Source organism: Notothenia rossii (genome assembly GCF_949606895.1).
Source record: "Notothenia rossii genome assembly, chromosome: 8".
Taxonomy (NCBI): Eukaryota; Metazoa; Chordata; class Actinopteri; order Perciformes; family Nototheniidae; genus Notothenia; species Notothenia rossii.
In genome coordinates, this window is record NC_136906.1 from 2,523,165 (window position 1) to 2,537,565 (window position 14,401).

The 14,401-nt window shown below is 40.4% G+C and overlaps 1 protein-coding gene across 1 annotated transcript; it reads left to right on the forward strand.

Moving 5' to 3' along the window:
* Nucleotides 1-548: 548 nt before the first annotated feature.
* On the forward strand, nt 549-13,999 carry LOC307016504 (deoxyribonuclease-1-like). The gene is made up of 9 exons (XM_079645620.1): nt 549-627; nt 3,798-3,942; nt 7,946-8,034; nt 9,112-9,192; nt 9,316-9,416; nt 10,650-10,762; nt 10,852-11,009; nt 13,112-13,205; nt 13,846-13,999. Exons 2-9 carry the CDS (start codon nt 3,805-3,807, stop codon nt 13,891-13,893), a joined length of 822 nt encoding a protein of 273 aa, XP_079501746.1. The 5' UTR covers nt 549-627; nt 3,798-3,804; the 3' UTR covers nt 13,894-13,999.
* The last annotated feature ends 402 nt before the right edge of the window (nt 14,000-14,401 follow it).

Here is a 14,401-nt window from a genome sequence, read left to right on the forward strand (position 1 = left end):
AGCAACAGATGAAGTATAATGGAGGAGGGTCGTTAGAGCTGGTGTCCGATTGAAAGCAGTCTCTAATGTTTCCACTGCAGCTCAGAAACTGGTTCAACTCGAGCTCCAACAATTCCCCTGGACCAAGCAGAGAACCAAGAGACACATTCTGTGGAGATCAAACACATTCAAGTTAATGTGAGAAAACATTACGGGAGTATTTTGAGTTAAGTTATTATTTTAGACACTAAGTCCGTTTTTTGACATTTAAGTCTTTATATTATTAAACTAAGTCATTACGAGGAGACATTATTTCATTATTTTGAGATATCAAGTCACACCAAGTCTATATGTTGAGATGAACAAAGCATTTTGAGACACTAAGTCTTTAGGTGAGATATTAAGTCAGTAATTTCTGATAATAACTCACTTTTTGAGATAATAATTCACTCGTGAGACTGCGAGCCTCACGAGAGAAGAGAAGCGGTTGAACTGAATTCCCCCCCTCCCCCCCCTCATACTGAGTGCTCTCTGCCCCCCCCCCCCCCCCTATCGGGTAGATAAAGAGTCTCTCCAGAGCCTCTCGTCTCACTGACTGAGTCTCTGTTCCTGTGTAACAGCAGCTTCTCCTCTCCGCTCTGCAAACAGGTAGATCATATCTTCGGGGGTTTTACCTCCAGTTTCAAGTCTCTGTTGAAAACTGAAGTCTCCGGCTCCTCCAGCAGAGCAGCTGGAATATATACAGGATATCAAACAACAGATAAAATAGTGCAAGAGAATGTTTTGAGATGTGCGAGTAAATACAAATACAATTGTAATACTGCCAGAAGCGTCTCAGAGTATCAAATGCAATGAGAATAAATACAAGACTTCTTATGTCAGGCAACAAACAATGTGAGCGAAGAAAAGAAAGATATTTAGGATCAAAAGTGATTTAGTGATATTCAGTACTTCAGTAAAGGTAGAAGTACTCAGATCTTGTACTTCAGTAAAGGTAGAAGTACTCAGATCTTGTTCTTGAGTAAAAGTAGAAGTACTCAGATCTTGTTGAGTAAAAGTAGAAGTACTCAGATCTTGTTCTTGAGTAAAAGTAGAAGTACTCAGATCTTGTACTTGAGTAAAAGTAGAAGTACTCAGATCTTGTTCTTGAGTAAAAGTAGAAGTACTCAGATCTTGTTGAGTAAAAGTAGAAGTACTCAGATCTTGTTCTTGAGTAAAAGTAGAAGTACTCAGACCTTGTACTTGAGTAAAAGTAGAAGTACTCAGATCTTGTTCTTGAGTAAAAGTAGAAGTACTCAGATCTTGTTCTTGAGTAAAAGTAGAAGTACTCAGGTCTTGTTCTTGAGTAAAAGTAGAAGTACTCAGATCTTGTTCTTGAGTAAAAGTAGAAGTACTCAGATCTTGTTCTTGAGTAAAAGTAGAAGTACTCAGATCTTGTTGAGTAAAAGTAGAAGTACTCAGATCTTGTTCTTGAGTAAAAGTAGAAGTACTCAGATCTTGTACTTGAGTAAAAGTAGAAGTACTCAGATCTTGTTGAGTAAAAGTAGAAGTACTCAGATCTTGTTCTTGAGTAAAAGTAGAAGTACTCAGATCTTGTACTTGAGTAAAAGTAGAAGTACTCAAATCTTGTACTTGAGTAAAAGTAGAAGTACTCAGGTCTTGTTCTTGAGTAAAAGTAGAAGTACTCAGATCTTGTTCTTGAGTAAAAGTAGAAGTACTCAGATCTTGTACTTGAGTAAAAGTAGAAGTACTCAGATCTTGTACTTGAGTAAAAGTAGAAGTACTCAGATCTTGTTCTTGAGTAAAAGTAGAAGTACTCAGATCTTGTTCTTGAGTAAAAGTAGAAGTACTCAGATCTGGTACTTAGTAAAAGTAGAAGTACTCAGATCTGGTACTTGAGTAAAAGTAGAAGTACTCAGATCTGGTACTTGTAGTAAAAGTAGAAGTACTCAGATCTTGTTCTTGAGTAAAAGTAGAAGTACTCAGATCTGGTACTTGTAGTAAAAGTAGAAGTACTCAGATCTTGTTCATGAGTAAAAGTAGAAGTACTCAGATCCGGTACTTAGTAAAAGTAGAAGTACTCAGATCTGGTACTTAGTAAAAGTAGAAGTACTCAGATCTTGTACTTGAGTAAAAGTAGAAGTACTCAGATCTTGTACTTGAGTAAAAGTAGAAGTACTCAGATCTTGTTCTTGAGTAAAAGTAGAAGTACTCAGATCTTGTTCATGAGTAAAAGTAGAAGTACTCAGATCTGGTACTTAGTAAAAGTAGAAGTACTCAGATCTGGTACTTAGTAAAAGTAGAAGTACTCAGATCTTGTACTTGAGTAAAAGTAGAAGTACTCAGATCTTGTACTTGAGTAAAAGTAGAAGTACTCAGATCTTGTACTTGAGTAAAAGTAGAAGTACTCAGATCTTGTACTTGAGTAAAAGTAGAAGTACTCAGATCTTGTTGAGTAAAAGTAGAAGTACTCAGATCTTGTTCTTGAGTAAAAGTAGAAGTACTCAGATCTTGTACTTGAGTAAAAGTAGAAGTACTCAAATCTTGTACTTGAGTAAAAGTAGAAGTACTCAGGTCTTGTTCTTGAGTAAAAGTAGAAGTACTCAGATCTTGTTCTTGAGTAAAAGTAGAAGTACTCAGATCTTGTTCATGAGTAAAAGTAGAAGTACTCAGATCCGGTACTTAGTAAAAGTAGAAGTACTCAGATCTGGTACTTAGTAAAAGTAGAAGTACTCAGATCTTGTACTTGAGTAAAAGTAGAAGTACTCAGATCTTGTACTTGAGTAAAAGTAGAAGTACTCAGATCTTGTTCTTGAGTAAAAGTAGAAGTACTCAGATCTTGTTCATGAGTAAAAGTAGAAGTACTCAGATCTGGTACTTAGTAAAAGTAGAAGTACTCAGATCTGGTACTTAGTAAAAGTAGAAGTACTCAGATCTTGTACTTGAGTAAAAGTAGAAGTACTCAGATCTTGTACTTGAGTAAAAGTAGAAGTACTCAGATGTTGTACTTGAGTAAAAGTAGAAGTACCAGAGTGTAGGAATACTCTATTACAGTAAAAGTCCTGAATTCAAAATGTTCCTCAAGTGAAAGTAGAAAAGTATTCTCATCTAAATATAGTGAAAGACAGTAAAAGTAGTCGTTGTGCAGATTGGTCCATTTCAGAATAATAGATATGATATGTTTTATAATGATTGATCATGAAAGTGTTCTCAAAGCTGGTAAAGGTGCAGCTAGTTTGAATGACTTTGTATTCTGCAGGTTGTGAATTTACTTTAAAGTCTGATTTAAGAGCTGGTTATTTATGAACGTGTTCTCCTAATGTTCTGCCCGGTGTGAACGCCTCTTAAAGCTTCACGTGCTGAGCTGCTGCAGGTGTTTGTCCTTCAGTTCCTCCCACACTGAGAGCAGGACGCTAACATGCTAACCGTGCATGTGTCCTCCAATCAGGAACGACTTTCATAAAGTGCTTTAACCCTAATGCAATGTACAGTCTTCGTTTTATATCAATACAATAATATATATGCAGGGTTAGTGGATCAGGTTGGATGCACACTACTTACAGTATGTAAATGAATGTAATGAAAAATGAAAAAATATATAATATTATTTTATTTTAGTTCATTTATGCATTATTATTATTTTAGAGTTTATTTTATTTATTTTGTATTATTATTTCATTATTTTGGACTGATCCATTATTGAAACCTTGAATAATGCCTATTTGTTTTGCATTTTTTAAATATTTAATTTGGATGGAAATATGAGAAACGCAACCCTAATTTTAAGAGTTTTTTAAATGTATTTTCTGACCTGTTAGTCCCAGGATGCGTCTGCTGTTTTCTCTGAGTCTCCTATTGGCTCTGCTGCATGTGATCTCCTGTCTGCTGATTGGAGCGTTCAACATCAAACAGTTTGGAGACAAGAAGTCGTCCAACTCGACTCTGATGGACATCATCAGCACGGTCAGGAACTGAAACCTGCATCACATATTTCTGAATATGTCAATAATGTGACTTTGTATTTCAAATGGCTGACTTAAAGGTCCCCTATTATACTGTGTTTCATCTATATATCACAGGTCTCAGATATATCCAGAGCCTGTCTCTGATTGGCTGAAACACCAAACAGATCATTGCAGCATTACCCATGATCCCCTCTGTTTCAGCCCTGTTTCCAAAGTGCTGATTCTCTGTCTGTTACTTTAGATGAAAACAAGGAGCCCCTCCCCACATGTTGATGTAGAAGAGACATGGAGAAGAGGGGACACATGTTGATGTAGAAGAGACACGGAGAAGAGGGGACACATGTTGATGTAGAAGAGACATGGAGAAGAGGGGACACATGTTGATGTAGAAGAGACACGGAGAAGAGGGGACACATGTTGATGTAGAAGAGACATGGAGAAGAGGGGACACATGTTGATGTAGAAGAGACACGGAGAAGAGGGGACACATGTTGATGTAGAAGAGGGGACACATGTTGATGTAGAAGAGACATGAAGAAGAGAGGACACATGTTGATGTAGAAGAGACATGAAGAAGAGAGGACACATGTTGATGTAGAAGAGACATGAAGAAGAGGGGACACATGTTGATGTAGAAGAGACATGGAGAAGAGGGGACACATGTTGATGTAGAAGAGACATGAAGAAGAGGAGACACATGTTGATGTAGAAGAGGGGACACATGTTGATGTAGAAGAGACATGAAGAAGAGGGGACACATGTTGATGTAGAAGAGACATGAAGTAGAGGGGACACATGGTGATGTAGAAGAGACATGGAGAAGAGGGGACACATGTTGATGTAGAAGAGACATGAAGAAGAGGAGACACATGTTGATGTAGAAGAGGGGACACATGTTGATGTAGAAGAGACATGAAGTAGAGAGGACACATGTTGATGTAGAAGAGACATGAAGAAGAGAGGACACATGTTGATGTAGAAGAGACATGGAGAAGAGGGGACACATGTTGATGTAGAAGAGACATGAAGAAGAGGGGACACATGTTGATGTAGAAGAGACATGAAGAAGAGGGGACACATGTTGATGTAGAAGAGACATGAAGAAGAGGGGACACATGTTGATGTAGAAGAGACATGGAGAAGAGGGGACACATGTTGATGTAGAAGAGACATGAAGAAGAGGAGACACATGTTGATGTAGAAGAGGGGACACATGTTGATGTAGAAGAGACATGAAGAAGAGGGGACACATGTTGATGTAGAAGAGACATGAAGTAGAGGGGACACATGTTGATGTAGAAGAGACATGGAGAAGAGGGGACACATGTTGATGTAGAAGAGACATGGAGAAGAGGGGACACATGTTGATGTAGAAGAGACATGAAGAAGAGGGGACACATGTTGATGTAGAAGAGACATGAAGAAGAGGGGACACATGTTGATGTAGAAGAGACATGAAGAAGAGGGGACACATGTTGATGTAGAAGAGACATGGAGAAGAGGGGACACATGTTGATGTAGAAGAGACATGAAGAAGAGGAGACACATGTTGATGTAGAAGAGGGGACACATGTTGATGTAGAAGAGACATGAAGAAGAGGGGACACATGTTGATGTAGAAGAGACATGGAGAAGAGGGGACACATGTTGATGTAGAAGAGACATGGAGAAGAGGGGACACATGTTGATGTAGAAGAGACATGAAGAAGAGGAGACACATGTTGATGTAGAAGAGGGGACACATGTTGATGTAGAAGAGACATGAAGTAGAGGGGACACATGTTGATGTAGAAGAGACATGGAGAAGAGGGGACACATGTTGATGTAGAAGAGACATGGAGAAGAGGGGACACATGTTGATGTAGAAGAGACATGAAGAAGAGGGGACACATGGTGATGTAGAAGAGACATGAAGTAGAGGGGACACATGTTGATGTAGAAGAGACATGGAGAAGAGGGGACACATGTTGATGTAGAAGAGACATGGAGAAGAGGGAACACATGTTGATGTAGAAGAGACATGAAGAAGAGGGGACACATGTTGATGTAGAAGAGACATGGAGAAGAGGGGACACATGTTGATGTAGAAGAGACATGAAGAAGAGGGGACACATGTTGATGTAGAAGAGACATGAGGAAGAGGGGACACATGTTGATGTAGAAGAGACATGAAGAAGAGGGGACACATGTTGATGTGGAAGAGACATGAAGAAGAGGGGACACATGTTGATGTAGAAGAGACATGGAGAAGAGGGGACACATGTTGATGTAGAAGAGACATGGAGAAGAGGGGACACATGTTGATGTAGAAGAGACAAGGAGAAGAGGGGACACATGTTGATGTAGAAGAGACATGAAGAAGAGGGGACACATGTTGATGTAGAAGAGACATGGAGAAGAGGGGACACATGGTGATGTAGAAGAGACATGAAGAAGAGGGGACACATGTTGATGTAGAAGAGACATGAAGAAGAGGGGACACATGTTGATGTAGAAGAGACATGAAGAAGAGGGGACACATGTTGATGTAGAAGAGACATGGAGAAGAGGGGACACATGTTGATGTAGAAGAGACATGGAGAAGAGGGGACACATGTTGATGTAGAAGAGACATGAAGAAGAGGGGACACATGTTGATGTAGAAGAGACATGGAGAAGAGGGGACACATGTTGATGTAGAAGAGACATGAAGAAGAGGGGACACATGTTGATGTAGAAGAGACATGAAGAAGAGGGGACACATGTTGATGTAGAAGAGACATGAAGAAGAGGGGACACATGTTGATGTAGAAGAGACATGGAGAAGAGGGGACACATGTTGATGTAGAAGAGACATGGAGAAGAGGGGACACATGTTGATGTAGAAGAGACATGAAGAAGAGGGGACACATGTTGATGTAGAGACATGAAGAAGAGGGGACACATGTTGATGTAGAGACATGGAGAAGAGGGGACACATGTTGATGTAGAGACATGAAGAAGAGGGGACACATGTTGATGTAGAAGAGACATGGAGAAGAGGGGACACATGTTGATGTAGAAGAGACATGAAGAAGAGAGGACACATGTTGATGTAGAAGAGACATGGAGAAGAGGGGACACATGTTGATGTAGAAGAGACATGAAGAAGAGGGGACACATGTTGATGTATAAGAGACATGAAGAAGAGAGGACACATGTTGATGTAGAAGAGACATGGAGAAGAGGGGACACATGCTGATGTAGAAGAGACATGAAGAAGAGGGGACACATGTTGATGTAGAAGAGACATGGAGAAGAGGGGACACATGTTGATGTAGAGACATGAAGAAGAGGGGACACATGTTGATGTAGAAGAGACATGGAGAAGAGGGGACACATGTTGATGTAGAAGAGACATGGAGAAGAGGGGACACATGCTGATGTAGAAGAGACATGAAGAAGAGGGGACACATGTTGATGTAGAAGAGACATGGAGAAGAGGGGACACATGTTGATGTAGAAGAGACATGAAGAAGAGGGGACACATGATGTAGAAGAGACATGAAGAAGAGGGGACACATGTTGATGTAGAAGAGACATGAAGTAGAGGGGACACATGTTGATGTAGAAGAGACATGGAGAAGAGGGGACACATGTTGATGTAGAAGAGACATGGAGAAGAGGGGACACATGCTGATGTAGAAGAGACATGAAGAAGAGGGGACACATGTTGATGTAGAAGAGACATGGAGAAGAGGGGACACATGTTGATGTAGAAGAGACATGAAGAAGAGGGGACACATGATGTAGAAGAGACATGAAGAAGAGGGGACACATGTTGATGTAGAAGAGACATGAAGTAGAGGGGACACATGTTGATGTAGAAGAGACATGGAGAAGAGGGGACACATGTTGATGTAGAAGAGACATGGAGAAGAGGGGACACATGTTGATGTATTAGAGACATGAAGAAGTGGATTTTGCAGAATAGGTGATCTTTACAATCTAAAATTACTGACATAGTAACTACATTTTCTCAGATTGTCCATCGCTATGACATCGTTCTGATCCAGGAGGTCAGAGACAGCGATCTGTCAGCAACCAAAAGACTCATGGACCGTGTCAACAAGTAAGAATTAAGAAAAGTGGTGTATCAAATTTGCAATATAGCCTATAGTGCAGGGTTCGGCAACCTTTTTGATATGAAGTGCCATTTAAAAAAAAAAATGTTATCAGCGTACCAACGATCGAGAACTATCAGCAGGAGGGAGGGGGAGCCTCGCTGGAAGCAGTGTGTGGACCTGTCAGAGCAACTTACATGATGCCGAAATTAACAAACACATTTAAATAATTGGTTTAAACGGCATAATAATAAGGACGATCGTCCGTTCTGTGATTCTCCAGAGCACACCTATATCAGGGTCATGCAGAGTGAGATGAGATCGCTGTCCCTTTTAAGAGAGAGAGAGAGAGAGGGGTGTGGCTTGTGCATGTGTGTTTGTGGATGGTAGAGCGACAGTGAGGGAACGTGTGTCTGTTTCTGGAAGTGAAACGAGGCAGCAGAAAAACAGAGGTCTGTGATGTATTTTGTGAAACAGAAGAACAGCTAAATAAATGCAACGTCCTCCCAAGAAGAGCTCGCCTCTCTCCAGTCATTGAAGCTAAAGTGGATTATTGAACCTGAAGCTTGTTGCTTCTGCCCTCCTCGAGTACGGTCTGGGAGCCGACAGGAAAGTTCAACACACAGATGGCCAGTCCGCCCCTTTGTAGCATATTATTTCGATGAGAGATGAGAAGATCGCCACTGGGCTTTCAACTAAATACACAGCCACGCAAAAACTGCGGCATTTGTACAGCTCCTTATGTGTAGGCCTACTGCAATTAGTGAAGTGTTTTCCTCCGTGGTGAAACGAGCAGCTCTAGACCACGGAGGAAAGCGGCAGAAAGTCGCTTGGAGTTAAAGAGAGCGGGGCTGCGTTACGTGCATGGCTTCCTTCTGCAGGTAACGGGGAGACGCGCTCTGGCGGCGGTCTCAATCAGGATCCGAAAATACAATTTAAATATTTTTGCACACTTATTCCACTTATTCCTAGTGTGCCACTGGTTACGGTGCCGCGTGCCACCAGGGGTTGCTGACCCCTGCTATAGTGCGATATCCAAATCACAGTAAATGCAATATGTGGTAAATCTGTGTGTTTTTTCCCAGAGCTTCTCCTCACTACAAGTACGTTGTCAGTGAGCCTTTGGGTCGCAGCACCTATAAGGAGCAATACCTCTTCCTCTACAGGTGAGACACAAAAAACTACTTCATATTTGTATTTTTTAAGTTTTATTTACTTGAGATTTGCACAGAGTTTCTATGAGAAAGAGACACTGTTTCAAAACGTCTTGCCCCATGTTTCCTCTCCAGGGAGCAGACGGTGTCCGTGGTTAAAAACTTCACCTACGATGACAAGACGAACGCCTTCAGCAGAGAGCCTTTTGTGGTCATGTTCACCTCCAAACAGACAGGTAATAAAGAGAGAGAAACTGTTCTTTTAATCTCCGTGTAAAACAACATTTATGATACTTACACATTTAGTTCATCAGGATCATCTCCACATATTAACACCACTTTATGATTTCTGAACGGCTATAAAGGAACTACAGCACAGTCACATGACTTCACGTCACCACCGCTAAGCTAAAGGTGGCTAATGTTGGGCTATAAAGGAACTACAGCACGGTCACATGACTTCATGTCACCATCGCTAAGCTAAAGGTGGCTAATGTTGGGCTATAAAGTAACTACAGCACGGTCACATGACTTCACTTCATCACCACTAAGCTAAAGGTGGCTAATGTTGGGCTATAAAGGAACTACAGCACGGTCACATGACTTCACGTCACCACCGCTAAGCTAAAGGCGGCTAATGTTGGGCTATAAAAGGAACTACAGCACGGTCACATGACTTCACGTCACCACCGCTAAGCTAAAGGTGGCTAATGTTGGGCTATAAAGGAACAACAGCACGGTCACATGACTTCACGTCACCACCTCTAAGCTAAAGGCGGCTAATGTTGGGCTATAAAAGGAACTACAGCACGGTCACATGACTTCACGTCACCACCGCTAAGCTAAAGGAGGCTAATGTTGGGCTATAAAGGAACTAGAGCACGGTCACATGACTTCACGTCACCACCACTAAGCTAAAGGAGGCTAATGTTGGCCATGATGACGTTTACTCTTGTATGTCTTAAATGATATGATGAATTGGAAATGGGGGACCCTGATGTAAACAAGACGAAAGTCTTTCTCTGGTCTGCATCCCCTTAACAATTGTATGTTTTGAGCTGTACTGTACTGTAACCAATATACAAGCTGTTAATAAACTTTTCAATCAATCACTCGTCTAATTTGGACACTTGTTAGCAACCTCTGTTTTTAAATTCACCAGAGGGGTATTTTATGTCGTTGAACAAAATGTTAAAACCTCTCCAGCTTGTGTTAACCACAGACCTTATTTCAGACTAAAAACCAAAAACACATTCAGAAAACCCTTGACCTCCAGACCAGGGGACAGGAAGTGCTAATATCTGGGCTTCAGGACTCTATTTGCTTCACTCTTTCTGCCATTTTTATGTCAGACAAATATGGTTGTCAGCTCTGTCTTGCTAAATCTAAAAGTTTTACTTCTACAGAATGTCTGACATATGCAAAGGCTTTAAACTGGTCTCTTGTTTCTTTTCTCTCCTGCTCTCCAGCTGTGAAGGACTTTGTTCTGATTCCTCAGCACACGTCTCCGGACTCGGCTGTAAAGGAAGTGAATTCCCTCTTCGACGTGGTGACTGATGTCCGTGCTCGCTGGAACACCAATGTAAAACCTCTAAAAAATGTTTTTCAGAAACTGTGTAATTAAGATGTTACCAGATAATACATTGGAGCCATTTCCCCTTTCCCCTGCAGAACATCCTTCTGATGGGTGACTTCAACGCCGGCTGCTCTTATGTTTCCGGTGCCGACTGGCAGCAGATCCGCCTCTTCACTGATAAGAGTTTCCATTGGCTGATCAAAGACGATGTTGACACTACGGTCTCAGAGAACACACACTGCCCTTACGACAGGTGGACACACACAGATAACTGACATTTACATGCACTTACTGCAGAGATGTCAAAAGTTCACACATCCTTTACTCAAGTAGAATTGCGGATACTCGTGTTTAGAGATACTCAGGTAAAAGTAGAAGTACTTACTAAACTTCTTTACTCAAGTCAAAGTAAAGAGGCTTTGAAATGTACTTCAGTAAAAAGTACCCATAACTAGCAGCTGTTTTAAAGAGTACCTGACCTCCCTTTATATTAATAGAACAATAATGTCATTGTTAGCTAATGAATGTTTCCATGGTGACCAACGGCAACATGACAACGTTTCCATTGGTCCCTCTTCTTTAGAGAAGACCAGGAAATGATGGATACACGGATCGTGTTCAAATCAATAGGCACGCAATGACTCTAAATAATAATGATCACGCCTCCAAACACACATTCAGACTAAAGGAACCAGCCTGTTTGGGAAATGTAGAAAGTACAGGTATTTGGGTTCAACATGTAAGAAGTAGAAAGTACAGGTATTTGAGTTCAACATGTAAGAAGTAGAAAGTACAGGTATTTGAGTTCAACATGTAAGAAGTAGAAAGTACAGGTATTTGAGTTCAACATGTAAGAAGTAGAAAGTACAGGTATTTGTGTTCAACATGTAAGAAGTAGAAAGTACAGGTATTTGTGTTCAACATGTAAGAAGTAGAAAGTACAGGTATTTGAGTTCAACATGTAAGAAGTAGAAAGTACAGGTATTTGTGTTCAACATGTAAGAAGTAGAAAGTACAGGTATTTGAGTTCAACATGTAAGAAGTAGAAAGTACAGGTATTTGTGTTCAACATGTAAGAAGTAGAAAGTACAGGTATTTGTGTTCAACATGTAAGAAGTAGAAAGTACAGGTATTTGTGTTCAACATGTAAGAAGTAGAAAGTACAGGTATTTGAGTTCAACATGTAAGAAGTAGAAAGTACAGGTATTTGAGTTCAACATGTAAGAAGTAGAAAGTACAGGTATTTGTGTTCAACATGTAAGAAGTAGAAAGTACAGGTATTTGAGTTCAACATGTAAGAAGTAGAAAGTACAGGTATTTGAGTTCAACATGTAAGAAGTAGAAAGTACAGGTATTTGTGTTCAACATGTAAGAAGTAGAAAGTACAGGTATTTGTGTTCAACATGTAAGAAGTAGAAAGTACAGGTATTTGTGTTCAACATGTAAGAAGTAGAAAGTACAGGTATTTGTGTTCAACATGTAAGAAGTAGAAAGTACAGGTATTTGTGTTCAACATGTAAGAAGTAGAAAGTACAGGTATTTGTGTTCAACATGTAAGAAGTAGAAAGTACAGGTATTTGGGTTCAAAATGTAAGAAGTCAAAGTAAAAGGTCATCAGACAAATAAGTAGTGGAGTAAAGTACTGATACCAGAAACATGTACTTAAGTACAGTAACAAAGTATGTGTACTCCACTTCTTCCACCTCTGACACACACAAAGCACCCATGGAAGTAAGCCAGCAAATGATTGTAGTGGACAAACAGTGGTACTACACTTCAGTGTCAATTTTGTGACGTAATAAGGCCCAAACATGTTTTTCCCCATTGACTTACATCGGGTTGGAACCATCTGTAAACCAGCAGATATTTAAGGCTTTTATTTTGAAAAACAAGCCTCATCCTGAACAATCTGTGAGAATACAGTTTCTTTCTGGGGCTTTTAGTTTGAAAAACAAGCCTCCTCCTGGACAATCTGTAACAACAGTTTTCTTTCTTGAGCTTTTATTTTGAAAAACAAGCCCCATCCTGGTCAGTCTGTAACAATACAGTTTTCCTTCTTGGGCTTTTATTTTGAAAAACAAACTCCATTCAGGACAATCTAACAATACAGTCTCTTTCTGGGGCTTTTATTTTGAAAAACAAGCCTCCTGCTGTCACAATACAGTCTCTTTCTGGGGCTTTTATTTTGAAAAACAAGCCTCCTGCTGTCACAATACAGTCTCTTTCTGGGGCTTTTATTTTGAAAAACAAGCCTCACCGAGAACTCCCAGTACAATCACTGAAAAAGCCCTAATTTAAATCATTAGGTCGTAAAAACCAACCCTCTTAATTCCTCTTTTCTCCCTGTTTCTGCAGGATTGTGGTCACAGCTGACATGAACAAAGGAGTGGTTTCCAGCAGCGCTAAGCTCTACAACTACATGCTGGACCTGAGACTCAGCCACAGTCTGGTAAAAAAACTACTTTAATTCTCCTCTATACAGTTAAACTCATTGCTGCTGTAAGGTAAACAATCGTCTTTTTAGAAGTGTATAGGTCTATGAAGAGCAACTTTGCACGTGCTGAAGATATTGAGTTGACTTCCATAGCTGCATCATCTGAACAAGGAGGTGTCAAACGCTTTCTTTTTTTAATTAATAGTTCAACATGTTGAGAAATACGCTTATTGTGAGAACACAACAAACAGTGCTAGCATGCATCCGTAGATTCTAGGTTTATTTACTGTAATTCTTCATTGATTCTACCGCAAAGCTCAGCCAATCAAAAAGAGGGAGATCTAGTTTAATGTTAGGCGGCTTAATGCAACTAATACCTGCAGCCAATCAGAGTCCTGTGATACGTTGACATACATAACATATCACAGGCTGTCATACCGCAAGCATCCTGTTAGCTTAGCTTAGCATTACTCTGTCCAGCGATAACTCAACTTCTAGTTTGTTTAGAAAGGACATGATTGGTCCCAGAGAAGAAACTGTGCTACACCCTAAGGAAGTACTTATGTATTATTTTGTTGCTCTTCAATAAACAGCTGTTATATGTTCAGTGAAACTAAAAGAACGTATTGAAGTTTTGTTCTGTGTGTTCTCTCAGGCGTCGGGTGTGAGTGACCATTACCCTGTGGAGGTGCAGCTGTCCTGAGACCCAAGAACTGCTTTAAATACTTCCAGGAGGAATTTTAATTAGGATTACTCTAATTTCGGCAACCATCTTTGAATTTACCAAAAATAAACACATTCGCAGATTATTTCAATGAAAACGTGTCTTCTTGGACCTGGAAAAAGTCTCTTATTGTCTTGTGTAGAAGGTCTTCAAAAAAGTATATAGGCGCTTCTATTGGCTAGCGCTCAAACACACCGTAGGTTAAGGGGCGGGACATCTCTAAGCGGTCGACCAATCACAAAAGAGCCGGCAAGCTAACCAATCAGAGCAGACTGGGCTCTGGGCAACATTACATACTGATATACACCTGAACATCAGCAGGAGAGAACTCTTTAAAGTAGAGACACTACTGATATACACCTGAACATCAGCAGGAGAGGACTCTTTAAAGTAGAGACACTACATACTGATATACACCTGAACATCAGCAGGAGAGGACTCTTTAAAGTAGAGACACTACATACTGATATACACCTGAACATCAGCA

What these genes read in the sequence shown, in the direction of transcription:
- LOC307016504 (XM_079645620.1), top strand. Translation starts at nt 3,805, where the DNA reads ATGCGTCTGCTGTTTTCTCTGAGTCTCCTATTGGCTCTGCTGCATGTG. An exon ending in TGATGGACATCATCAGCACG is followed by an intron (nt 3,943 to 7,945) that starts GTCAGGAACTGA and finishes ACATTTTCTCAG; the next exon opens with ATTGTCCATCGCTATGACAT. An exon ending in CAATACCTCTTCCTCTACAG is followed by an intron (nt 9,193 to 9,315) that starts GTGAGACACAAA and finishes TTTCCTCTCCAG; the next exon opens with GGAGCAGACGGTGTCCGTGG.